General features: G+C 54.6%; 1 protein-coding gene across 2 annotated transcripts; it reads left to right on the top strand.

Annotated features, from left to right (window-relative positions):
• Positions 1-86: 86 nt before the first annotated feature.
• Positions 87-25,611, top strand: GYS1 (glycogen synthase 1). Of its 2 annotated transcripts, XM_014597146.3 has the most exons (17): positions 87-177; positions 875-1,056; positions 3,315-3,496; positions 8,130-8,321; positions 10,017-10,202; positions 10,842-10,986; positions 16,334-16,451; positions 16,935-17,055; positions 17,380-17,486; positions 18,352-18,411; positions 18,702-18,780; positions 19,287-19,400; positions 19,509-19,635; positions 21,047-21,142; positions 21,611-21,774; positions 22,369-22,449; positions 22,723-25,611. In XM_014597146.3, the coding sequence occupies exons 2-17, from the start codon at positions 939-941 to the stop codon at positions 23,029-23,031; spliced, it is 2,199 nt and encodes a 732-aa protein (XP_014452632.1). In that variant the 5' UTR covers positions 87-177; positions 875-938; the 3' UTR covers positions 23,032-25,611. The 2 variants fall into 2 exon arrangements, with proteins under 2 accessions (XP_014452632.1, XP_059584158.1); XM_059728175.1 differs by lacking the exons at positions 87-177; positions 3,315-3,496.
• The last annotated feature ends 172 nt before the right edge of the window (positions 25,612-25,783 follow it).

The raw sequence follows: 25,783 nt of genomic DNA, 5'->3' as shown, positions 1-25,783 counted from the left end.
TCACCCAATCGCAGCACGGGGCCCGGCGGAGCGCTCCAATCGGGACCTGGGGGCGGGGCGGGGTGGTGGAAAGCCCCACCCCTCAGCGGCAGGGCGGGGCTCAGCCCAGCTGAGCGGGGGTGGGGAGGCGGTGCTCAGTCCGGCCAGACGCGCGGCGGGATAGGAGGCGCCGCTAAGGTGAGAGGGGGCAGGGCGGGGCATTCCACCTGGGTCCCCCGCGCCCTGGAGATCAGTGCCTCCCAGCCAGGCTGCGATCGCTTCCTGCGGTGTCCCCCCCGCTTCTGCCACCCCCAGCTAGGGGGGTCCACTAGCCCTGACACTGTGTTAAGAGTCGCCTCCCCCCAGCCCAGGACTCCTCTAACACTGTCCCCCTGCCTAATCTCTGCCCCCCACCGCATCCTAGGGGTCACTGTTTCCCTAGTCAGGCCAAGACCCCCTAGCCAGGGGTCCTCCAACCCCCCTGCCCCCACTGGCCCCTAATCTGTTTTAGGGGTCACTGCTTCCCTCTACTAGCCCTCCCCACATTGTGTCCTCTTCCTTTTCCCTGCCAGGACTTCCCCCCACCCTAGCCAGGGGTCCCCCTACCCCCATCTCTGCCCCCCCCCCCCACCCACCATGGGTCTCTGCCTCCTGCCCCAGTTACCACCATAGCTCAGCTGGATGTCCTCCACTTGTAAAGGAGGTGAATGCAACCTGTAAAGGGGGAGCTCCCCCACTCAGCACTGTTGGCATCTACCTCCTGACCCATCTCTGCCCCCTTGCAGCCTGGAGGCACCCAGGTGGGGTTGGGGAAGGGGGATCCCAGGCAGGTGGCAGCAAGGTGCACCCCCCCCCAGACCCGTTGCACTTCTCAGGTCTGTCTGTCTCTCTCCAGCCTGGTGCCTGGGCCCAGAGGCCTCCACACACTCCATCCCAAGGCACGGCCCCTCACCAGCACCATGCCCTTGGCTCGCAGCCTCTCCGTCACCTCTCTTACTGGGCTGGAGGACTGGGAGGATGAGGTTGACTTGGAGAACGTGGTCCTCTTCGAAGTGGCCTGGGAGGTGGCCAACAAAGGTCAGCCCAAATGCCTGGGTTAACCCCTTGGGGAGGGGAGGGCTGGTGGGTTAGAGTGAGGTGCTTTTGGGGAGGGGAGGGAGAGGGCTGAGAGCTAGGACTCCTGGGTCCTCTCCCCAGCTCTGCCCTGACTCCTGGCTGGTCCATGTGGATCTCTCCTTGAGGTGATGGAGACTGTGGGCACCTGACAATCTCTACTGTGGGCTCCCCGATGCCCTTGACAAGTCACTTAGAAGAGGAAAATGGGTGTTGGCCTCCTGACCCTATCCCAAAATGCACTGCAAGCCACTAGCACTCTTTAGGTCCAAGAGCACAGGGCACTATAGGATACATGTGCCAGTTGCCCCATGATGCATTGTATCATGCTAGGCCATGGCCTGCTGGGAGTGAGAGCATAGTGCATTATCGGGTCTGTGCACTAGGATTCCCACAATGCGCTTCACTTCTCTAAACAAGAGCACAGTGCATTATGGAATACTAGCCCTGGGAATGCCATAGTGCACTGTGTTCAGTTAGACCATTACCCACCCTAGCAAGAGACTAGTGCCTTATGGGATGTGTTCGTCTCCTTCCCACAATGCATCATGGTAGAGAGGGGGTATAACTAGCTGGATGGGGAGGACAGGGGTGTTGGAGGGCTGATCTCCCACCCCTGCCTCCCCAGCCAGAACAGAACCTGTAGCAGGAAAAGTAGCTGGGTGCAGCCTGCCCCACCTCGTAAGTGCCCAGCCTGCTCCCTTGGGCTATAAGAAGCTTTCCCTTCTGCCTCATTATATGAGATCTTCATTGTTAAGCAGCTTCATTAAGCTGGCATCCTGCCCTGGCCCCCTGAGGCTAGAGCTCTGGTGCCCTGCCCTTTCCAGCTTAGAGGCTGTAATGGGCTCCCTTACTGCCTAGGTTCTCTCTCTAGAGGTTTAGGGTAAGGAAGTGCCAGAATGGTCTGGCCTCTTGCAAATCCCCCTTGCTTCTTACAGCTCCATCTCAGTGGTGGATGAGTTGGCCCTGTATAACTATCCCCCAGCATGCTCCACCCCAGTGGCAGCCACATCTCTGCACTGGGCGAGGGATCATCATATAATCTGACCCCCAATACACCCCATCCCAGAAGCAGCTGCATCTCAACCTGGCTGAGGGGTTCCTGGATAAATAGGCCCCCTGCAGTGCCCCACCCCAGAGGCAGCTGCATCTCATCCCTGGAGAAAAACTCACAGCAGTTCCCCTGGGGCTGTATGCTTCCTTCATGAGCTCCTTTCGGTGCTTAAACGTTCTTGGCTTCTGTCCCAAAGTGTTTTTAGTGACTGGGCTTTGTCCTGTCATTAAAGAGGAATAAATGGAAGCTCTCAGCCTCCGCCTGAGCAAGCTCTTGCTCCCTCCCTGGAGCTGGATTGGGGTAGGGTGTATGCTGCCTGTGTCAACCTCCACCTGTGCATGGTGGGAGGTTGGGTGGTGGGCACTCTTGGCTTGGGTTCTGCCAGCTGGTTGGAGGGAGATGGGGGAGGGAGGGTGGGGAAGGTGGGTCTGGGGGCAGAAGAGCCCTGAGGGTGGGACAGTTGCTCACTAGATGAGGAGTTGATTGACTGTTGGGAGTCCCACAGTGCATTGCGTCCCACTAGGCCACTGCTTGTGGGGAGAAAGAGCACAGTATATAGGAGTATATAGAATATATATACCAGGAGACTCATAAAGCACTGTGTCCCTCTAGGCTGCTGTCTGCTGGGAACTAAAGTGCCGTGCACTGTGGGATATATATGCCAGGAAGCCAACAATGCATTGTGTTCCATTAGGTCATTGATCACTGGGAGCAAGACTGTGGTGCATCATGGGATACATATGCTGAGAGACCCACAATGCATTATGTCCCACAAGGCCCCAGCCTTGCTGGGAGCAAAAGTGCAGTGCATTGTGGGATACATGTGCCAGAAGGCCCACAGTGTATTGTCTCACTAGGCCACTGCTTTCTGGGAGCAAGAGTGAAATGCATTATGGGATGCACATGTATGGAATCCCACAATACATGCCAGCTCATTGCACTGTGGGATATGTATGCCAACAAACCCACAATGCACTGCTTCCCTTTAAACTAGCCTGCTTGGCATGTGCAGTACATTGTGGGATAGCCCCTGAGGAGTCTCACAATGCATTGGGGCAGCCCCAGTGTACTGGGGTCTATGTGAAGTGAGCTGGGAGGGAGGGTGCCCTCTTTCCCCCACCCCCAGGCAGCAGGGGCATGACTAACCTCCCCGTGCTTCGGGGGGCAGTGGGTGGCATCTACACGGTGATCCAGACAAAGGCCAAGATCACGTCAGATGAGTGGGGCGAGAACTACTTCCTCATCGGGCCCTACATGGAGCAGAACGTCCGCACCCAGGTGGAGCTCCTTGACCCGCCCAACCCAGCCATGCGGCGCACCATCGAATCCATGAACTCCAAGGGCTGCAAGGTACCACCCTGAGCCAGGGAGGGGACCCAGGCATCTGGGAGGCCACAGCTGGTGAGGTGCAGTTGGGGGCAGTATGGGGAGGGAAGGGCCCCAGGTGCTGGTCCTTTCCTTGCCCTTTCACCCCGCCTGGCAGCCTGTGGGGAGAGGACCCAGTATCCAGGGCCAATACAGAATGAAAGGTGGGATCCTATGTAGGTGGGGAGAGGACCCAGGTATCCGGGACCTACAAGACATGGTGTTGGAATAGCCTTTTGGTTGAGAGTCTATCCTGTGATCTATGAGGCAGGAGGGGCTTGGGTTACCCTGCTGCCCCTTCTGGTCTGAGAGGTTATTAGGGTTCCCATATTGGGGTTACCTATTCTAGACCCCAGCAATTTCTCTGCTCTCTCCCCAACCAGGGAGTAGAACCCAGGAGTCCCAGACACCCAGCTATGACCCACCAGCCCCCACACCCTTAGAGCTGGGATAAGACCCAGATGTGCTGGTTTCTGGCCCCCACTCATCCCACAGCTAAGAGAGAACCCAGGAGTCTTGGCTCCTAGCCCCCTTTTTGCTCTGGCACACCAGCCCCCACTCCCCTCCCAGAGCTAGGGTGAGAGAACTCAGGCATCCTGGCTTAGGCTAACCAAAATTAAATATGGGCGGGGGGTGCTGCCCAGTGCCATACCAACGAGGTTTGGTGCCCAGGGCAAAGCCTATAGCAGCAGCCTGCCCTCACCCCACACACAGATCTGGGGGCACATGCCCCCACCACATCTGCCCAGGAGTGCATGCACTGGTGGGAGCTGTCCTCCCCATGTCCCCACGCCCCCCAAATGAGCTGTTTGTGGCTCTATCCTACGTCCCACCCCGGCTGGGCAGCACCTGTTCACACCCCTTTGCTTCAGTGCCTGGGGCAGTCGCCCCACTCACCCCCCTCTTGCTATGACACGGGTGCTGCCACTTCCTTCAGTGTTGGGGTCTGCCCACTTCCCCTCCACTGCAGTAGCCAACTCCAGGGCCCACAGGCCCAAGCCCTTGCCCTGCCTCACCGCCACCCCAGCCAGGCTGCATGAGGAGGGCTATTTTTAGCCCTGGGGGCTCAGGTTTCTCTCCCCCTCCCCTGCCCCCCCCAAGAAAGGTCACGGGCCCCCTCCCCCCTGCCTTCTTTCACCTGATGTTTTTCTCTGTCACCCAAAATAGCTGACCTGAAATATCCCTGGGGATAGGGGGGAAGGGGCAGATATGGCATGGGGGGGAAGGGGCAGCTGGGGTCTAGTTGGGGTGGGAGGGGCAAGAGGGAACTGGGCTGGGGTTGAATCTTAGTGTGGGGGGTCAGGTCTCAGGAATTGGGGGGGTGGGAGACGGGTTCCAGCACCGGGGGGGGGAAGGCTGGGAGGGGCAGTTGGGGGCAGCCCCAGGGGGGGGGCCGGGGTCCTACATGGAGGTAAGATGGGACATTTTGGTGAGGGGGGCTCTGCATGCTGGTTGGGGAGGAGGTGTCTCCCCCTCATCATCTGTGCACCCCAGTTGGCTCCCCCTCATATCTGCCCCTCCATTTCCCCAAAGGGGGGATTCCTGTGGGGAGGCACCAGAGCCCCTCCCAGGAGTGTGAGGGCCAAAGCCCCTCCTGTCAGGAGTTATTCCCAGCATGCTTTGCTCTTGGGCCAAGTAGGGGAGCAGCAGTTGTTGGGGGAGATGAGGGAAGAGGGCTCACAGGCAGGTCCCTGCTGGGAGGTGGGTATATGAAGTGGGGGGACACCCCTAGGGCTTCCTTCATGGCTTAGGGGGGCTGTGGTGTGGAAAGGGGCCTTGGCACACTCTGAAGGTTCAAGTTCCTGCTGGAGGGGTTCCAGTATAGGGGAGGGGGTGCCCCAGTTTGTATGTGGATTCATAGATGCTAGGGTCAGAAGGGACCTCAACAGATCACCGAGTCCAACCCCCTGCCCTGGGCAGGAAAGAGTGCTAGGGTCAGGTGACCCCAGCCAGATGCCTATCCAGCCTTCTCTTAAAGACCCCGAAGGTAGGGGAGAATACCACCTCCCTTGGAAGCCCATTCCAAATAATGGCCACCCTTACCATGAAGAAGTTTTTCCTGATGTCTAGCCTAAATCTGCTCTCTGTTAGTGTGTGACCATTGTTCCTTGTTACCCCAAGAGGCGCCCTGGTGAACAGAGCATCTCCAGTTCCTTGCTGCACCCCCCTAATGAATTTGTAGGCAGCCACAAGATCACCTCTCAACCTTCTCTTGTGGAGGCTGAAGAGATCCAGGTCCCTTAGTCTCTCCTCATACCATACGAGTGGCTCTCCTGTGGACTCTTTCGAGGTTATCCACATCCTTCTTAAAGTATGGTGCCCAAAACTGGACATGGCACTCCAACAGAGGTCTGACCAATGCTGCATAGAAGGGAAGTTATCACCTCTTTGGTTCTATTTGTCATGCATCTGCTGATGTATGATAAAGTGCAGTTAGCTTTGCTGGTGATTTTGTCACACTGATGACTCATGTTCATCTTGGAGTCTACTATGACTCCGAGATCCCTTTCTGCTTCTGTCATTTCCTAGCCAGTAGGTGTGCTGGATATTTTTACGCCCTAGGTGCAGCACTCTGCATTTGTTCTTGTTGAACTGCATCCTATTGTGTTCTGCCCACTTTTCCAACCTTCCAGGTCTGCCTGCACTCGTTCCCTAACCTCTGGTGTGTTCACTTCGCACCACAAATTAGTATCGTCTGCAAATTAGTATTCGTCTGACAGAATACACTTCACAGCCACATCCAAGTCACTAATGAAGACATTGAAGAGCACAGGTCCAAGGACCAAGCCCTGCAGGACCCCACTGCCCACATCCTTCCAGGTCAATACCGACCTGTCTACCACCACTCTCTGCGTGCGACCCCCCAAGGCAATTTGCCACCTACTGGACTGTGTAATCATCTAGGTCACAGTCACAGCCTCTTAATTTATTTATGAGAATGGGATGAGATATTGTATTGAAGGCCTTCCTAAAATCCAAGTAAATGACATCCACCTCTACTCCTGTGTCTAAGCGTTTTGTCACCTGGTCATAAAAAGAAACCAGATTAGTCGGGCACAATCTACCTGCTACGAATCCATGCTGGTTGCTCTGCTGCATTATTTTTCCCGTTAGACTCACAGAAATATGATCCTTAATTTTTTCAAAGACTTCTCCGACGACAGAGGTGAGACTAACTGGCCTATAATTACTTGAATCGTCCTTCCTACCCTTCTTGAAAATAGGGACCACATTGGCCCTTTTCCAGTCCTCCAAGACCTGACCCAAGCACCACAATTGCTCAAACAGTCCTGCCAGTGGTTCTGCTAGGACACTGGCCAGTTCCTTCAACACCCTCGGATGCATCTTATCCGGGCCTGCTGACTTAAACCCATCCAGTCCATCCAAGTGACTCTGCATTAAGTCAGCATCAACAGTTGGTGGGATGTTGTCCCTCTGATGCCCATCTAAGAAGCCATTAGAAGACTTGTCATGACCCTTGTTCAGGAACACTGAGGAAAAAAAGTCATTGAAGAGCTTAGCCTTGTGTGTGTCTCTCCCCCCCCCCCCCCGGTCACTAATTGCTCCTGCTTGTTCAGTAGGGGTTCTATGCTGCCCTGTGCCTTCCTTTTACTCCCTACATACCTAAAAAGAGACTTTTTGTTTTCTTTAATTTCTGTTGCCAGCCTCAGCCCCATAGTTGTGTCGGCCTTTCTATCTGCCTCCCTGCGAGTGCGGGCCAAGTAGGTATACTCCTCCTTGGTAGCTTTCTCCTGCTTCCACTGCCTGTATGCCTCTTTTGTCCCCTTAAGCTTCCCTGGATTTTTCTGTTTAGCCACGGAGGTTTTTTGGCCCCTTTCCCCCCTTTCCCTCGCAATGGAATCATCTCCCATTGCGCCCGAAGGATCGCTTCCTTTAGGAACAACCACCCTTCCTGGACTCCCATCTCTCCAGTACTCCTATCCTGCAGTGCATCATTGACTAAACTCCTGAGCACACTGAAGTTAGCCTTCCTAAAGTCAAGCACTTCCCCCCTACTTCTTATCTTACCCACTCTGCGCTGTACGGTGAATTCTGTTGAATGGTGGACTGTGTCCCCAAGGTGACCACGAGTCTGCAGCTCCCCTACCAGGTCATCCCCTGTAGCCAACACCAAGTCCAGTAGGGCATTCCCCCTAGTGGGACTGTATACCTCCTGCATTAGGTGAAGATCCTGTACACGAGTTAAGCACCTACGTGAACGGTTGGATTTGGCTGACTGCTCCTCCCGCAGATGTCAGGGTAGTTTAGGTCCCCCGTGACAACCACATCCCTAGACTGTACGTTGCCTCAAGAATTCCAAGTCTAGCTCTTCCTCTTGATGTGGTGGTCTGTAGCAGACCCCCACCACCAAGTCCTTTTCCCCCTGACCTCCACGTATCCTAACCCACAGTGCCTCAACTTTCTTCTCCTCTGATCCCATTTTGATTAGGGTAGATGTATAATGCTCCATAACATTGAGAGCAACCTCCCCCCACCCCCTGTTTTCTCCCTACTCCCTGGGGTGTGAGCTGGGGCTGGGGGGTGGGAGTTCCCTATGGAGGATGGGGCCTTGTTTGGGGGTTCCCTGCTCAGGGGTGCTCTGCCTGCCCTGTCCCAGGTGTACTTCGGGCGCTGGCTCATTGAGGGGGGCCCCTACGTGGTGCTTCTGGACATCACAGCTACGGCCTGGAGCCTGGACCGCTGGAAGACAGAGCTATGGGACAGCTGCACCATCGGGGTGCCCTGGTACGACCGTGAGGCCAACGACGCTGTCCTCTTCGGCTTCCTCACCGCCTGGTTCCTGGGGGAGGTACGGGGGGGAGTGGGAGCACATGAACTGTGGGGAGTGAGGATGCCCCACAGGGCAGAGAGGTGGGGACCTGGGGAGGGGGGAGCTGGGACCCCATAGGATGAGTGACCCACAGGATGAGGGGCTATGGATGTAGCACCTCAGCCAGGGGACCTTTCAGGAAGGGGGTGAGGAATCTGAAGAGATGGGGCCACTCTGCAGAGGGGGCACCCCACACAGTGAGTGAAGGGGGGACAGAGTCCATGGGGGGAGGAGTCCTCATCAGGGCCAGATGCCGTCACCCATGCCAAGGGGGAAGTTGCATTGTGGCACAGGCCAGTTGTGTACCTCAAGGGGAGGGTCTTTTAGTTCCCCTCCCCATGTGGGCATTCTGCTGGGCAGGGCTTTCTTATTGCCTGGGGCTGTGACTGCCAGAGGAGGGGGGCAGTAAGAAGAGGAACTTCATTGTAGCTGGAGGCTCAGTTCTGCCTGAGAAGTTGGGAAAGTGGGGGTGTCAGGTATGGGCTGAGCCAGGATTTTGAAAACAGGAGTACAGATATTGTAGGGCATCCTCATATATAACACAACACATCTTTTGCTCCAGTTAAAAAGAACCAAGAAGCTATACTAGTATGCTAGGGGGACCTAGGGCTGTGGTATTGTGTTTAAGATAGAATCCAAAAAAAATTTAAACCTCAATAGACTGAATAGAGCATTCATTAGCTATATCATATATAATGTATTAAAAAAGCCCAACAAGCTAGACCAAAATATTCAAAAGGTGCCATTTCATTAGTCCCGTAGCTACTAGAATTGAATGTACATCTCTTTCAGATGCACGAAAAAAGTCTAGCCTTCTTGAGCGTCTTGATCGGACCTCCAAGGCTTCACCTGTTTCTGCCACCTGAGCTAAACTTCAGTTGGGTTAACGCTACTGACTGTTTCTAGCTAGAGTTAAAAACAGTCTGCTGGGCTGTGATGTAGGAGCTATGTTACCAGGAGTGGACAGCAGAATTGCAGAAGAAAGCCTAGCTTGATTAGGAGAACCATGAAAGACCATTAAAAAGGAGAGAGGGTTGTTAACACCTGTGGAAGAGATCAGGTAGATTATAACAAGCCATGAAGTCAGTTGACTTCCTCAGCACTATTTGACTAGAAAGGCTGCCGCTACTGCCAGGCAGTTGGTTTTAAACTTTGTCTGGACCAGTAATCAAAGAGGGGGTGCCATTCTCCTTTGCTCCCCGCCCCCTGCAGATATCAGGTCTCTGTGCTGTCAGAGGTGTGGGGAGCAGCCTTAAAGAGTAGGCAGGGATGTAACACAGGCTGGGGTCTGGCGTGTAAGTGGGTGGGTAACAAGCAGCAGTCAGGAGGCTGGAAGTGTCCCCCCTTTTCTGCCCTTCCCCCTAACTTCAGTTTTCTAGGAAGGATCTTTGGAAGATTGCCCCACTGTCCTGAGTTTACCACTAAGCCCTTAGACAGTAGGCTGAGCTGCTGGTCTCCTGGGCTGCCAGAAATGGAACCCAGGCATCAGGCTGTTGGACACACTCGCCCACTAGACCACGCTCCCTTCCCCCAGAACAGGGAGAGAACCTCAGCATCCTGGTTTCCAGGCCCTTTTGCTCTGCCCTACTAGGTCCCACTCCCCACCCAAAGCGGGGATGAAACCCAGGTCTCCTGACTGCTTTCTTCCCCTCCCCCCTTCCCCCCACCCTGCAGTTCACGGCTCAGTGTGAGGAGAAGCCATTTATCATCGGGCATTTCCACGAGTGGCTGTCTGGAGTCGGGCTCTTCCTGTGCCGCATCCGCAAGCTGCCTGTGGCCACCATCTTCACCACCCACGCCACCCTGCTGGGCCGCTACCTCTGTGCTGGCAGCGTGGACTTTTACAACAACCTGCAGACTGTAAGCACCAGGATTGGGGAGGGGCTGGGGGTGCTTGGCAGGAGCTTCAGGGGTGATGGGAAGGGGCTAGGGGAGTCTGGGCACAAGGGGTCCCAGAGGCTGATGGGTAAGGACTAGGACAGTGGTTCCCAACCCCAGATCACGGCCCAAATGAGTGTCGCGGGGGCGATGCTGGCGGCCCCTCACAGAAAAGACGAGCCTCGCTGCGTGCTGGGAACTCCCCTGACCCCATGCCACCACTGCTGAACTTTGCTCCCAGCAGCGGGGTGCGGAAAAAAAGGTTGGGAATCACTGAACTAAGGCATCACTAGCAGCAGATGGGCAAGAGTCCAGAGCACTTGCAGGGAGGGCTGTGGCTTTTCAGGTAGCTAAATCATGTACTGTCTAGCCTTGCTCTGGCTGGGATGGTAGCTTGGAACCCAGGCGTCCTGGCTGCCAGGCCCCCCTGCTCATAACTCACCAAACCCCATTGTCTTCCCACAGCTGGGATAGAACCCAGGTGTCCTGGCTCTCAGCCCCCCTGCTCTAACTCACCACTTCCCTCCCAGAGTTGGGATAGAACCCAGGCATCCTGACATCTCTCTTGGATCCTAATAACCTACCTGCTTGGTTCTTTTTTTCCCTGCCCTCTCTGCTCAGTTTAACGTGGACAAAGAGGCTGGCGACCGGCAGATTTACCACCGCTATTGTATGGAGCGTGCTGCCATCCACTGTACCCATGTCTTCACCACCGTGTCCCAGATCACAGCTGTGGAAGCTGAGCACCTGCTCAAGAGGAAACCAGGTTTGCAGGGCACTGGGACTGGGGCGAGTCTGTTTGCTGGAACCACTTCCTCAGTGCTGGGATGCAGCAACCTCTGGAGTAAAGCACATTAAGGGGCTGTTTATACAGGGACCCACTCAGGCAGAATTGAGATGCAGACACTTCTGGGGTGGGACCAAGGGTTACTAAGCAGCCTCATAGAATCATAGAAAGTTAGGGTTGGAAGGGACCTCAGGAGTTCATCTAGTCCAACCCCCTGCTCAAGGCAGGACCATCCCCAACTAGATCATCCCAGCCAAAGCTATGTCTACTCAGGTTTTGAAAACCTCCAAGGATTGAGCATCCACCACCTCTCTGGGTAACCTGTTCCAGTGTTTTACTACTCTCCTAGTGAGAAAATTCTTCCTAATAGCTAACCTAAACTTCCTTTGCTGCAACTTGAGACAGTTGCTTCTTGTTTTGTTATCTGCCACTGCTGAGAACAGTCCAGCTCCATCCTCTTTTGAACCCCCCTTCAGGTAGTTGAGGGCTGCTATTAAATCCCCTCTCAGTTTTCTCTTTTCTAGACTAAATAAGACTAGTTCCCTCAGTTTTTCCTCATAAGTCATGTCCCCCAGCCCCCTCACCATTTTTGTTGCCCTCCACTAAACTCTCTCCAATTTGTCCACATCCTTTCTGTAGTGGGGGGCCCAAAACTGAACACAGTGCTCCAGATGTGGCTCACCAGTGCTGAATAAAGATGAATAATCACTTCCCTTGACCTACTGGCGAAAAACCCACCAATGCAGCCCAGTAAGCCGTTAGCCTTCTTAGCAACAAGGTCACACTGCTGTCTCATATTCAACTTATTGTCCATCGTAACCATCACGTCCTTTTCTGCAGAGCTGCTGTCCAGTCAGTCAGCCCCCAGCCTGTATTGGTGCATGGGACTGTTCCGTCCTAAGAGCAGGACTTCACACTTGTCCTTGTGAAACCTCATGAGATTTCTTATGGCCCAATCCCCCAGTTTCTCTAAGTCACTCTGAATCCTAGCCCTACCCTCCAGCATATCTACTACTCTCTCAGCTTGGTGTCACATGCAGACTTGCTGAGGATGCACTCTATGCCATCTTCCAGGTCATAGATAAAGACATTGAACAAAACCGGCCCCAGGACCAACCTCTGGGGCACTCCACTTGATACCAGCTGCCGACTAGATACTGAGCCATTGATTACTACTCTCTGAGCCTGATGTTCCAGCCAGTTTTCCATCCACCTTGCACTCCATTCATCGAGTCCATACTTCCTTAGCTTGCCTGTGAGAATGTTGTGGGAGATCGTATCAAAAGCCTTGCTAAAATCAAGGTATACCACATTGGTCTCCCCACATCCATAGAACCAGTCACCTCATGATAGAAGGCAGTCAGGTTGGTCAGACATGATTTGCCCTTGGTGAATCCATGCTGACTGTTCCTAATCACCTTTTTCTCCTCCAAGTGTTTAGAAATTGATTCCTTGAGGACCTGCTCCATGATTTTTCCAGGGACTGAGGTGTAGTTCCCTGGATCCTCCTCCTTCCCTTTTTTAACTATGGGCAGTATGTTTGCTCTTTTCCAGTCATCCGGGACCTCTCCTGGTTGCCATGAGTTTTCAAAGATGATGGCCAGGGGCTCTGCAATCACATCAGCCAAACTCCCTCAGTACCCTCAGGTGCATCCCATCCGGCCCCATGGACTTGTACACATACAGCTTTACTAGGTAGTCCCTAACCTGTTCTTTCATCACTGAGGGCTGCTCACCTTCTCCCCAAACTGTGCTGCCTAGTGCAATGGTCTGGGAGTGGATCTTGCCTTTTAAAGACAGGTTTTAAAGGCATTGAGCCTTTTCTGCATCCTCTGTTACTAGGTTGCCTCCCCCATTCAGTAAATGACCCATACTTCTGATCTTCCTCTTGCTATGACATACTTGTAGAAACCCTTCTTGTTACCCTTCGTGTCCTTTGCTAGCTGCAACTCCAATTGCGCTTTGGCCTTCCTGACTTTATCCAGGCATGCTTGAGCAATGCTCTTATATTCTTTCCTAGTCTTTTGTCTAAGTTTTCACATCTTAAAAGCTTTGTTTTTGTGATTTAGTTTACTGAACAGTTCCCTGCTAAGCCAAGTTGGTCTTCTGCTTTACTTGCTAGTCTTCCTGCAACTCAGGATGGTTTGTTCCTGCACTCTCAGTAAGGTTTCTTTAACGGACAGCCAGCTGTTCTGGACTCCTTTTCCCTTTAGACTGGCTTCCTAGGGGATCCTGCCCATCAGTTCCCTGAGCAAGTCGAAGTCTGCTTTTCTGAAGTCTAGGGTCCTTACTCTGCTGTTCTCTACCCTTCCTTTCCTCAGGATTCTGAACACAATCATCTCGTGGTCACTGCTGCCCAAGTTGCTATCCACTACTACATTCCCCACCAATTCTTCCCTGTCTGTGAACAGCAGGTCAAGAAGAGCATGGCCCCTAGTTAGCTGCTCCAGCACTTGCACCAGGAAGTTGTCTCCAATACTATCCAAAAACTTCTTAGATTGCCTGCACACTACTGTATTCCCCTCCCAGCAGATATCAGCGTCATTGTAGTCTCCCATGAGAAACAGAACCTGTGATCTGGAAACTTAGTTTCATAGATGCTTGGGTCAGAAGGGACTTCAACAGATCATCGAGTCTGACCCCCTGCCCTGGGCAGGAAAGAGTGCTGGGGTCAGATGACCCCAGGCAGATGCCTATCCAGACTTCTCTTAAAGACCCCCCAAGGTAGGGGAGAGTACCACCTCCCTTGGAAGCCCATTCCAAATTCTGTCCACCCTTACTGTGAGGATATTCTTCCTCATGTCCAGCCTAAATCTGCTGTCTGTCAGTTTGTGACCATTGTTCCTTGTTACCCCAAGAGGCACCCTGGTAAACAGAGCATCTCCAGTTCCTTGCTGCACCCCCCTAATGAATTTGTAGGCAGCCACAAGATCACCTCTCAGCCTTCTCTTGTGGAGGCTGAAGAGATCCAGGTCCCTTAGTCTCTCCTCATAGGGCTTGGTCTGAATACCCTTAACCATACAAGTGGCTCTCCTCTGGACCTTCTCAAGGTTATCCACATCCTTCTTAAAGTACGGCGCCCAGAACTGCACCCAGTACTCCAACAGCAGTCTGACCAATGCTGCATAGACGGGAAGTATCACCTCCTTGGTCCTATTTGATGTATGATAAAGTACGGTTAGCTTTGCTGATGATTTCATCACACTGACAACTCATGTTCATCTTGGAGCCCACTATGACTCCAAGATCCCTTTTCGCTTCAGTCCAGGTGTGCTGGATATTTTTACGCCCTAGGTGTAGCACTCTGCATTTGTCCTTGTTGAACTGCATCCTATTGTGTTCTGCCTACTTCTCCAATCTGTCCAGGTCTGATTGCAATCATTCCCTGCCCTCCGGTGTATTCACTTCACCCCACAATTTAGTATCATCCACAAACTTGGACAGAGTACACTACATGCCCACATCCAAGTCACTGATGAAGACGTTGAAGAGCACAGGTCCAAGAACCAAGCCCTGCCGGACCCCACTGTCCTTATCCTTCCAGGTTAATACTGATCTGTCCAACACTACCCTGTGGGTGTGACCCCCCCCAAGTCAATTTGCCACCCACCGGACTCTGTAATCATCTAAGTCACAGCATCTTTATTTATTTATGAGAATGGGATGAGATATGGTATCGAAGGCCTTCCTAAAATCTAAGAAAACGACATCCACCTCTACTGCTGTGTCTAAGCGTTTTGTGACCTGGTCATAAAAAAGAAACCAGATTAGTCAGGCATGATCTACCTGCTACGAATCCATGCTGGTTGCCCTGCTGCATTATTTTTCCCACTGGACTCACGCAAATATGATCCTTAATAATTTTTTCGAAGACTTTTCTAAGGATAGAGGGACTAACTGCCCTATAATTACTTGGATCCTCCTTCCTTCCCTTCTTGAAAATTAAGGAAAACTACTGCTAGTTGTTTGAAGAAAGCCTCATCCACCACTTCTTCCTGGTCTGGTGGTCTATAGCAGACACCCACCACAACATCACCCTTGTTGCTCTCTCCTCTGACCCTAACCCAGAGACTTCAGATAGGCCTGTCTCCAGCTTCATGCTGGAGCTCTGAGCAATCATATGGCTATTTTACATAAAGTGCAACTCCTCCTCCTTTTCTCCCCTGCCTGTCCTTCCTGAACAGTTTATACCCATCCATGACCATGCTGCAGTCATGCGAGCTATCCCGCCGAGTCTCTGTTATTCCAATGATGTCATAATGCTGTGGCTGTGCAAGGACTTCCAATTCTTCCTCCTTGTTTCCCAGGCTCCATGCATTCCTGTACAGGCATCTGAGGTAACTAGTTGATCACCCTGATTTCTCAGGATGTATGAGAGCACCTTCCCTATTGCCCCTTCCTGCTTGCTCTTCCTCCAGGTCTCCTGCTTCCCCACTTACCTCAGGGCTTTGGTCTTCATCCCCTGGCAAACCTAGTTTAAAGAGATGATCTACCTGGGGACATAGTTTCATAGCTGGTAGGGCTGGAAGGGACCTGAGCAGATCATCAAGTCTGACAGGAAAGAGTACTGGGGTCAAATGACCCCGGCCAGGTGTTCATCCAGCCTCCTTTTAAAGACCCCCAGGATAGGAGCCAGCACCGCTTCTCTTGGAAGTTGGTTCCAGATCCTAGCTGCCCTGACATTGAAGTAGTGCCTCCTGATATCTAGTCTGAATCTACCTTCTGCTAGCTTGTGACCGTTATTTCTTGTCACTCCTGGGAGTGCTCGGGGGAACAGGGACTTCCCCAGTGCCTGCCGGTCCCCCCCTGACTAGTTTGTAAACAGCCACTAGATCCCCCCTCAGCCTTCTTTTGTGGAGGCTGAACAGGTTCAGGTCCCTTAGCCTCTCCTCGTAGGGCCTGCCCTGCTGACCCCTGATCATGTGGGTGGCCTTCCTCTGGACCCTCTCCGTGTTGTCCACATCCCTCCTGAAATGCGGCTCCCAGAACTGGATGCAGTACTCCAATTGTGGCCTAACCAGTGTCGCATAGAGGGGGAGGATCACTTCCTTGGACCTGCTTGAGATGCATCTGTGGATGCATGACAAGGTATGGTTGGCCTTCCTGACCGCATCCCCACACTTTTGGCCCATGTTCATATTGGCCTCAGTAATGAACAGGAACGAACAGGCATGGACATGGAATATATATGAATAATGAATAGGAACAATAATGAACAGGAACATGACATGGAACAGGAAGGGAAAGGATGGGCAGATCCTATCCATGCGAAGTGATCCTGACCTTCACCTCGCTTCTGCCTTGTCCTCTCCCCCCACTTCCCCAGACCTGGTGACCCCCAATGGCTTAAACGTGAAGAAATTCTCAGCCATGCATGAGTTCCAGAACTTGCACGCCCAGAGCAAAGCCCGCATCCAGGAGTTTGTCCGGGGGCATTTCTATGGGTGAGTCATAGATTCCCATTCCCATCCCCCACCCCCTCGGAACCCACTCTCAAACACAGTGGAAGCCAGCTGTCCTAGTTCCCAGCCCCCCACTACTCCAAACCCCAGCCCAACTCCCCTTAGAGCTGGGAGAGAACCCAGGCATCCTGGCTCATACCCACCAGGGCCCACCCCCCTTCTTTTGTGCTGGAGTCCCCCCTCTGGCGCCCCTATGGGTTGGTAATGGAAAGACACCAGCTCTCTTAACCCAGGGTGGAGTACCTAGAGAAATCATGGGGTGCAGACTGAGTCCCATGCCCAGTCACCTGCCACTGGGATCACTGGGAGATGTGGGGAGAGAGAGGCAGCTGCCTCTGGGTGGGGCAGTTACTATATAGAGATGCCTTGCTCAGCGCTGATGCAGCCACATCTGGGGGGAGCATGCTGGCCAGCTGTCTATAACAAGTTCCTCATGCCCCCTTTCCCCCCCCCCCCCCCTTGTAGACACTTGGACTTCAACCTTGATAAAACCCTCTTCTTCTTCATTGCTGGGCGCTATGAGTTCTCCAACAAGGGAGCCGACATCTTCCTGGAGGCCTTGGCCCGCCTCAACTACCTGCTGCGGGTGAGTCTGGGGTAGGGGCAGACTGTGAGCAGGGGCAGGGTGTCCCCTTAAGTCAGGCTGGTTTAGGGGGAGGGGATCCCTTGTGTTGCCAGAGGTCTGTGTTCTGGGGGGTCTTACTGGGGTGTTTGGACTGGAAGTAGGGGACTCTTCCCTGGCATTGCTTTGGGGTCTGCTAAAGGTGGTGTAGGGTGTCAGGTCCTTTGGGGGAGAATGGGGGGGGCTCAGCTGTTAGGAGCCCCCCCTTTCTCTTGCTGGGGTGTGCCCCCCACTGCACTGTTGTAGAAGCTTTGTCCCTCCTGACCACTGCTCTGGTGCTCAGCACAGGTGAATGGCAGCGAGAGCACAGTGGTAGCCTTCTTTATCATGCCAGCGCGGACCAACAATTTCAATGTGGAGACCCTCAAGGGGCAGGCTGTGCGCAAGCAGCTCTGGTGAGCATTCCACTACCTTCACCCAGCCCAGCCCATACCTTCCCAGGACTCAGGTGTTCGGGCTCCCATCCTTCCCTTGGCTTTAAATCCCTAGACCCCACAACCTTATTTCATAGATTTCATAGACATTAAGGCTGGAAGGGACCTCGCAAGATTGGGTCCAGCCCCCTGCCCAAGGGGCAGGAAGTCAGCTGGGGTCGAATGATCCCAGCGAGGTAGGCGTCCAAGTGTTTCTTGAAAGTGTCCAGAGTAGGTGCTTGCACCACCTTTGGAGGGAGTCTATTCCAGGCCCTGGGGACTCAGTAAAGAAGTTTTTCCTTATATCCAGCCTAAAGTAGTCTTCCAGGAGTTTGTGACCATTGGATCTTGTCTTCTCTTGGGGTGCCCTGGTGAACAGATGTTCTCCCAGTTCCTGATGCACACCCCTTATGTACTGATAGGTTGCCACCAGGTCACCCAGAGGCAGGGGTGGAACCCAGGTGTCCAGGTTCCCACACTTCCCCAGTTCTGACTCCCTGGACTTCACAACCCTCCCACATCCAGGGGTAGAATCCAGGCACCTGGGCACCCATCCTCCTCTGTCTTTGATTCATTAGACTTCAGAACTCTCCTACAGCCAGGGGTTGAACGCAGGCTTCCATGCTCCTGCCCTTTCCCAGTTTAGTGGTTTGCTGGACTTTGTGCCATTTCCAAAGTCAAAGGAAGAACCCAGAGGTCTGGACTCCCACCCTCCCCAGGTGCAGTGGGGTATAGCCCATTCCCCTGATGGAGCTAGGATGGACCCCAGGCACCTGTCTCTTCCCCGCAGTGACCACCTTCTCTCTCTTCTTTCTTCTTCTTTCTGCTTCTCCTTCTCTTTCTGCAGGGACACAGCAAATTCTGTGAAGGAGAAATTTGGGAAGAAGCTCTATGAGTCTCTCTTAGTGTAAGTGCTCCCCCAGTTTAGAGCAGTGGTGTGCAGAGGGGGACGGTGCCAGCCTGTTGCTGTCCTCTCTAGCAGGGAAGGGGCTTAATGGGGGATCTAATGAAGAGGCAGGGATTGTGGGGGAGAGGGGAAGGGTTTGGGGGCTCAGGTTGGACAGGGCAGGCACTGTAGGGTCCCTGGGGGGGAGGTGAGGGGATCCAGACTGAGGCTCTGTCCTTGCCCCCATACTGCCTCCTTTCCATGCCTCCCCCTCCCCCCCCAAAAAATAAAAAAATCCCTCCTGCCCACAGAGGGAACCTCCCAGACATGAACAAGATGCTGGACAAGGAGGATTTCACTATGATGAAAAGGGCCATTTTTGCCACACAGGTACGCAGATGCCTGGGTTCTTTCTCAGTCCCAGGAGGGGAGGGGAGGGGCTGGTTGTTAGAGTATGGGGTAGTGGGAGTTAGGATGTCTGGAGTCTGTCCCTGGTCTGAGAGGGGTGGGAGCTGGTGGGTTGGAACAGGGGATGCAGGGAGCCAGGACTCCTGGGTTTTATTCTAGCTCTGGGGTGGGGGTGAGGTCTGGTGGGCTGGAGCAGGGGGTGCTGGGAGCCAAGTTGCCTGGGTTCATCTTATTTCTGGAAGCAAAGTGGGAACTGTTGGTTAGAGCAGGCTCGGGGCTGGGAGCCAGGACACCTGGCTTCTACCCCCAGGTCTGTGAGGAGAGTGGGGCCTGGTGGAGGGAAGGGTGGGAGGGCTAGAACCTGGGTTCTCTCCCAGCTCTGGGAGGGGAGTGAGGGCTGGTGGGTTGGAGCCAGGATGCCTGGGTTCAGTCCTTTCAAGGTGGACCTCTTGAGGGCTGACCCCTGTCTGTCCATCCCCTCCTTGCAGCGTCACTCCTTCCCCCCCATATGCACTCACAATATGCTGGACGACTCCACGGACCCCATCCTGAACACGATCCGGCGCATTGGGCTCTTCAACAGCAGTGCCGACCGTGTCAAGGTGAGCAGGCAGGGGAGGGGAGAGGCCTCAGGGGGTGAGGGAAGCCTGTTGTGGGGGGAGAGGGTCCTGTGGTGTTTTGAGGTAACCCCCCACCCCTCTGTGCCCCAGGTCATCTTCCACCCTGAGTTCCTCTCCTCCACCAGTCCTCTGCTACCTGTGGACTATGAAGAGTTTGTCCGTGGGTGTCACTTAGGTGTCTTCCCCTCCTACTATGAGCCCTGGGGATACACACCAGGTAGGGGTTCCCTGGATGCCTTGTATGGGGAATATGGGAGGATCAGGTGGGGTAGAGCAGGGGAGGCTGGTAGCCAGGACTCCTGGGTTCTATCCCAGCTGTGGGAGAGGAGTGGGGTCTGGTGGGCTAGAATAGGGAGAGCTGAGAGTCCGGACACCTGGATTCTCTCCTGGTTCTTGGAGGGGAGTGGATTCTGGAGTGGTTGGGGGGGGGGGCTGTGAAGCAGGACACCTGGGTTCTATCCCAGCTCTAGGAGGCAGTGGGGGCTGGTGAGTTGGGAGCAAGGGGGGCCTGGGCACCTGCATTCTTTCCCAGCTCTGGGAGGTAGTGTGGGCTGGGAACACCAGACTCCTGGGTTTCCATTCCCCTGTTCACTGCTTCTTTGATTCAGTCCAGAAGGGCCTGCATTTCCATGGCAGGTGAGGGGTCCTTGCATGTCCAGCCCCTGTCCCACAGCAAGCATGTTTCCATGGGCCACACATTAGTGGGCTGAGCTGTGGCATGGTAGGAGGGGAGTTTGGGGGCCAGATACGCCCTCCCCCCACCAGAGTCTCAGGATCTCTGCAGCAGCTCAGAGCAGGTGACTATTGGAGCAGCCAGGAGAATGAAGTGAGGAACCACAGCCTGCCTAGTTACAGCAGAAGAGGAAAAGATCTGGGATTAATTTTGTGGAGGGGGGAAGGATGACACAGAGTAGGGGGGTCCTAATGTGTATCACAGCTCAGTACCACCGTACCACAGCTCAGCCCACTGGTGTCCCCAGTGTGCAGAGCAGAGTGCAGGTGCCCGTGTTCCCCCATGCTTCTTGACTTTGCTGTTAGCTATGTGAGGCCAGGAAGGAATTATACCTCCTCCTGTTGCTATAGGTGTCAGGGTGTTTTTAAGCCTCTCTGAGGCATTGGGTATTGACTGCAGCTCAGGCTGGGGATTGAGACTGGGCTGTGCCAATTCTCCTGCTGGGACTTCAAGCCAGAGGCTCTGAGCTAGAGGGTCCTGCCCCCCTGCTCGGAGTCAGACTGATGCTACATTTGAAGTCAGGAAGTCATTTTACCCCACGTTCAGATCAGTATGGACTTGGGCGGTGGGGGTTGCCTTCCTCTGTAGCAGGTGTAGGGCCCTTCTTTTTGGGTCTCTCCAGTGTGTGTAACAGCCTGGCAGTGAATAGGCATTGCCAGCCCTCATCCCCCTGCATCCTGGGGCAGATTCAAGGGCTCTTGGCATCCTTGGGCAGTGGCCTTGTAGCTGTGCGACAGGGGTGTGAGGTAGTATAGTATTAGGAATAGATTGGACCAGGATTTGGATGGGGCTTATCTTGCCTCAAGCACGGGAGTTGGGCTAGATGTAACCTCTGGAGGGCCCTGCTTGCCCCATGGCTCTAGGATTCACCTGCCCCCTTTTCTCCTCCCCACAGCTGAGTGTACTGTCATGGGGATCCCCAGTATCTCCACCAACCTCTCAGGATTTGGCTGCTTCATGGAAGAGCACATTGCAGACCCCTCTGCATATGGTGAGAAGGGGGGGGGCAGACACCTGGGTCCTTTCCCAACTCTGGGAGGGGAGCAGGCTCTGGTGGGTTAGAATCAGGAAGGGGCAGGGAGCCAGGACACCTGGGTTCTATCCTGGCTCTGGGAGGGGGTTGGGGTCTGTTCGGTCAGAACAGGGGGGAGCTGGGAGCCAGGACACTTGGGTCTGTCTGGATGCTGAGGACTGGGGTGCCTCTGAATTCTCTCCTTGGCCTGGACACTGGGGAGGCTGGAAGACAGGATGCCTGGGGTCCTTTCACAGGCTGGTCAGGGAAAGGGTGGGCTGGTGAGAGAACTGACAGTTGATTCATGCTTTGGTTCTTCACCTGACGGGTGCAGCTGCCTGGGCTGGGCTGAGTGCCTGGGGTCCCTTGGCTGGGCTCTGGTGGGGAAGTGGGGGCAGGCAGACACTTGGTTCCCCAGGCCAGGCTGTGACACTGCACCTCCCACAGGGATCTATATCCTGGACCGGCGGTTCCGCTCGCTGGATGACTCATGCACCCAGCTGACCTCCTTCCTGTACAGCTTCTGCCAGCAGAGCCGACGCCAGCGCATCATCCAACGCAACCGCACCGAGCGCCTCTCCGACCTGCTCGACTGGAAGTACCTGGGCCGGGTCTGTACCAGGAGGGCAGGGTGGGCTAGGGTTTGGGGGTGGTGAAGGGGATGACTAGTGGGAGGAGCTGGGTCAGGTGAGTTCTGGAGGGGATGAATCTAAACCAGGTGGGGGGGGCAGTGGGGTGAGAAGTTGAAGTACTGGGAGGCAGCAGGCTGGGAGCTGGGCAAGGGAGAGGCCAAGCTGGGGGATTTAATTAGGGCAGGTTATGGGAGTAGGGCTGGAACTGTTCCCTCCAAATTAACCTCCCCCTCGCCCCCCAATTTGCATGAGACCTCAACACCCCAGCCTTGTCCACACCGTTCCAGGAGTGACCCCATTACTTACCTGACTCCCTTCTCCTCTCTCCAGGGTGTTTGGACCAGCCTCCTTCTCCACTGGGAAATATATCCCTTTCAGCCCCAATGGGATGCATTGTCCAGTGAGAGGTTAACCAGTCCCAGGGCTTGTTGAAAGGCCCTGTAGGCACAGGGTGATCTTCAGGGATTGAGGGAGCTGCTGTGGGGGAGGGGGAACCCAGGCATGGAGCCCCTTAACCCTCTTCATGTGGCATCTCTCTCTTCCTTCCCCCTTCCCCCTGCCCCCCCCTCACAGTACTACATGTATGCCCGCCGTATGGCACTGGCCAAGGCCTTCCCGGACAACTTCACTTATGAACCTCACGAGCCCACAGCGGTAAGTGCCCCAGAAAGACCCTCTTGGAGCAGGGTTGGGTCCCCAGCACTCCTCATCCCCCCCCCCCCCCAGCCAACTGCATCTCAATGCTGGGCAAGGAGTTCCTATATAACTAGCCCCTAACATGCCCTACTCCAGAGCTGGCTGTATCTCGGTGTCAAGTGAGGGGTCCCTGTATAAGCAACCCCTACCATGTCCCCCACCCCAGGGCCAGCCACTTCTTTGTTCCAGCCCTAACTGATGCCTCCCTCTCTCTTTCTCTGCTCTTCCCAGGCCCAGGGCTTCCGCTACCCCCGCCCAGCCTCAGTGCCCCCATCTCCCTCCATCTCCCGCCACTCCAGCCCCCACCACAGTGAGACAGAAGAGGATGACGAGCGCTACGATGAGGATGAGGAGGCGGAGAAGGACCGCCAGAACATCAAGCCACCTGCCACTATGGCCTCTGTCCCTGACTGGCGCAAGCAGCCCAAAAAGCCGTCCAGTGAGGCCAGCACCTCCTCCAATGCCAGCACTCCCACCCTGCCCAGCAGCCCCAGTGACCTCAGCAGCCCTGGCAGCTCCATCATTGAGGAACGGAACTAGAAACCTTCTAGATTGTTCTTGACCCTGGGGGGCCACTCCACAACAGGCGGCCAGTGCCCCGCATTGGAATGGTTCTAGGCCCCATCCCATCCCATCCTCCTGCTTTTGGCTTTCCCCTGTGATGCCCCCATCCCAGGCTTGCCAGGCTTTGTTGCAGTCTATACCAAGGATGCTCAACCTTTCCAGCCTATGGGCCAGAGAAGTGGGGTGGGACTGACCCCTGGGCTGGATGGGGCTCCACATGCCAGGATCAGGCCCCACATGGCTTTGGCCAGCCTCTGTATGCCCACATTGGGTCTCATGTGCCAGGATCAGGCCCATGTACTAGAAATTTTGGGCCCTGTACTACCCCCACCCAGCCCAGGGGGATCTATGCCACTAATTTTGCACACACAAGCAATGCTATCCAACCCACAGGCTCCCTGTGGCTTCATAGGTTGACAGTGCGGGGAAGGGGAGCCACTCCCCCACTGCCACATTTTGGACCTGTCAAGAGCATCACAGTCCTGATGAGCTGGATCTGGCCCACAGGCCGGGGGTTGAGCACCCCTGATCTAGAACCCTGCTGCTCTGGGGCCTTCCCTGCCAAAGGTGCTTGGAGGGCCACAAACCTGGTTGCATGCAGGGGGGTTGTGTTCTGCATTATTCAAAGAGGCTGCAGGATCCAGGCAGCTTCAGACATTCTAGATTGGGACCTGTGTTGGCTTGGGAGGGAGGTTCTAAGCTGCTCTAGAATGTGCTGGAGAATGGAAGGGCTCTGGAGATGTCTGGGCAGTGGTTTGATGCTGTACTGTGGGGAACATTTTAACATGGAGCCCCCTCCACAAACAGAGGTGCAGGTTGCTCTAGAGCACTGTTCTAGAGCTTCACAGGACAACTCTAGACTGGCTTCAAATACAGTGCCCAGCTGGGGGAGCTTGAAGCAGGCCAGGATGGAGAGTGAAGGGAAGGGTCCGGCTCTCCAGAACGCAGATCTGATGGTTGCCGAATGCTGCCTCAAGCGATATGGTTCAGGATGAGGCTAGAACAGGGTTGAGATGTTCTAGGTTGGTCTAGAGTTGGGCCTGCTCCTGAGTGCTTGGGAGTGAGTCTCAGCTGTGAGGTTTAAGCCCCAGTAAGGCTCTGGGTTGTTTTTGAATGGGCCATGATTAAGGGTCTGTCTGGATTTGGGTCTGAACTAGAGCTTAGGGATGCAAAGAATGTTGCTAATGTGTCAGTGTTGGAAGTCTGGGGTGCTCTGGAATGGACCTTGTTTCTGGGTTGTGGGGTGTCCAGAGATTGTGTGAGCCTTCTTGTTCTAGAACACAGTTGCGTAACCTTTTGGCCCTGCACATCCCCTATGTGCCAGGATTGGGTCCTGGGGTGATGGCACCAACCTTTCTGGCCCACTTGCATGCTGGGATTGGGTCCTGGAGGCCTGGCTCTACCCACCCCCCCATGCACCAGAATTGGGTCCTGAAGGACCAACACTGGCCCCAGGTCCTCTTGCCCCCTGTGCGCTGGGATTGGGTGCCAGGGCTCCATTGCTGCGTGCTGGGATCGGGTGCCAGATCCAGCATGCAGGGCCTGGGGCTCCCCATGGGTCTGGATATTTGGCAATAGGGGAATGGTACCACCACTCTCCTGCACCAAATTTCCGGATCTGGGCCGTGGCCTGGAGGTTGGGCCCCCCACCCTGTCTAGAGGTTCTGGGGGTTCTCTAGAAACTCTATGGGAGAAGGAGGGGGTCCCCTGGCCAGAGCATTGCATGCTAAGCCATTCAACACAGGTCCTGTATGCTCCAGCCTAGCCCTCTGCTCTAGAGCACCCTAGTACCAGCTGGGTCTCAATGAGCCGGCTGGAGCAGGTTCTGAGGAAGCAGCCTATGGGCTAGCAAAACCAGGGGCCAGAAGCAATATTATAGGTACTGCTGTGGACCTGTCTGACCCATGTTCCAGACCAGATAATAAGATATGGGTGGCAGCAAGGCTGGCCTGGCCTGCTAGCTGCCCTCCCATCAGTCTAGTTAGAGCCCCGTTTAGACTGCAGATATTGAGGCTGGTAGTTCTAGATCCTGGGCTGTGGCTCTCAATCACTGGCTGCAGGGGAGGGCCCGAGCTTCTCCAGAACTGTGCATGGCTGGAAATAGCAGTGGGGTCTAGATTACTCAAGGATGTTGCTGGGAGCTCCCAGCTTCTTCAGGGCTTGGGTAACATTACTCGACCTCCCCCTCCCCCCCACCCATCAAGGATGCAGTCCTGAGGCCAGGCAACTACTTCTGGGGAGAAAGCCTTCAGATGCAGCCACCTTGGGTGGAGCAACAGTTTGTTCACTTGCAGATCTCAGGCACAGGCTTCAGCCTGTCCCCACTGAAGCAAGGGAAGTTGGTACGTGAAGCTGTTGTCTCTTCCCCACACCCTGTCTCCTGTCCTGTATTCTCCCCACAGCAAACTCCCCCCAGGCAGCTCCCTGCTCCCACTCAGCTTTTATTTATGGATGTTGCACACACAACTGGGCTCATGTCACACTGTTTCTGTCTGTCCCCTGATCGTGACAAGGGCAAATGCATCCAATATCAGAATAAAAAGGGATTTCAAGACAGTCATTTCAACTGCTCCTTATGGGTTTGCGCAGGGGTGGTGTTAGGCAGAGCCTGGATGGAAAATGCAGCTGCTTCTGGAGTGGGGCACACTGCTTCTGTGAGGATCCCACAGCTGGATTTCAGCCAAAGTCCAAATCATAACAGCACAGACACCTGGGTTCTCTCCCAAAG

This window comes from Alligator mississippiensis, chromosome 5 (assembly GCF_030867095.1).
Source record: "Alligator mississippiensis isolate rAllMis1 chromosome 5, rAllMis1, whole genome shotgun sequence".
Taxonomy (NCBI): Eukaryota; Metazoa; Chordata; order Crocodylia; family Alligatoridae; genus Alligator; species Alligator mississippiensis.
Note: the sequence above shows the minus strand (reverse complement) of the source record. Positions and strands in the feature narration are given on the sequence as shown.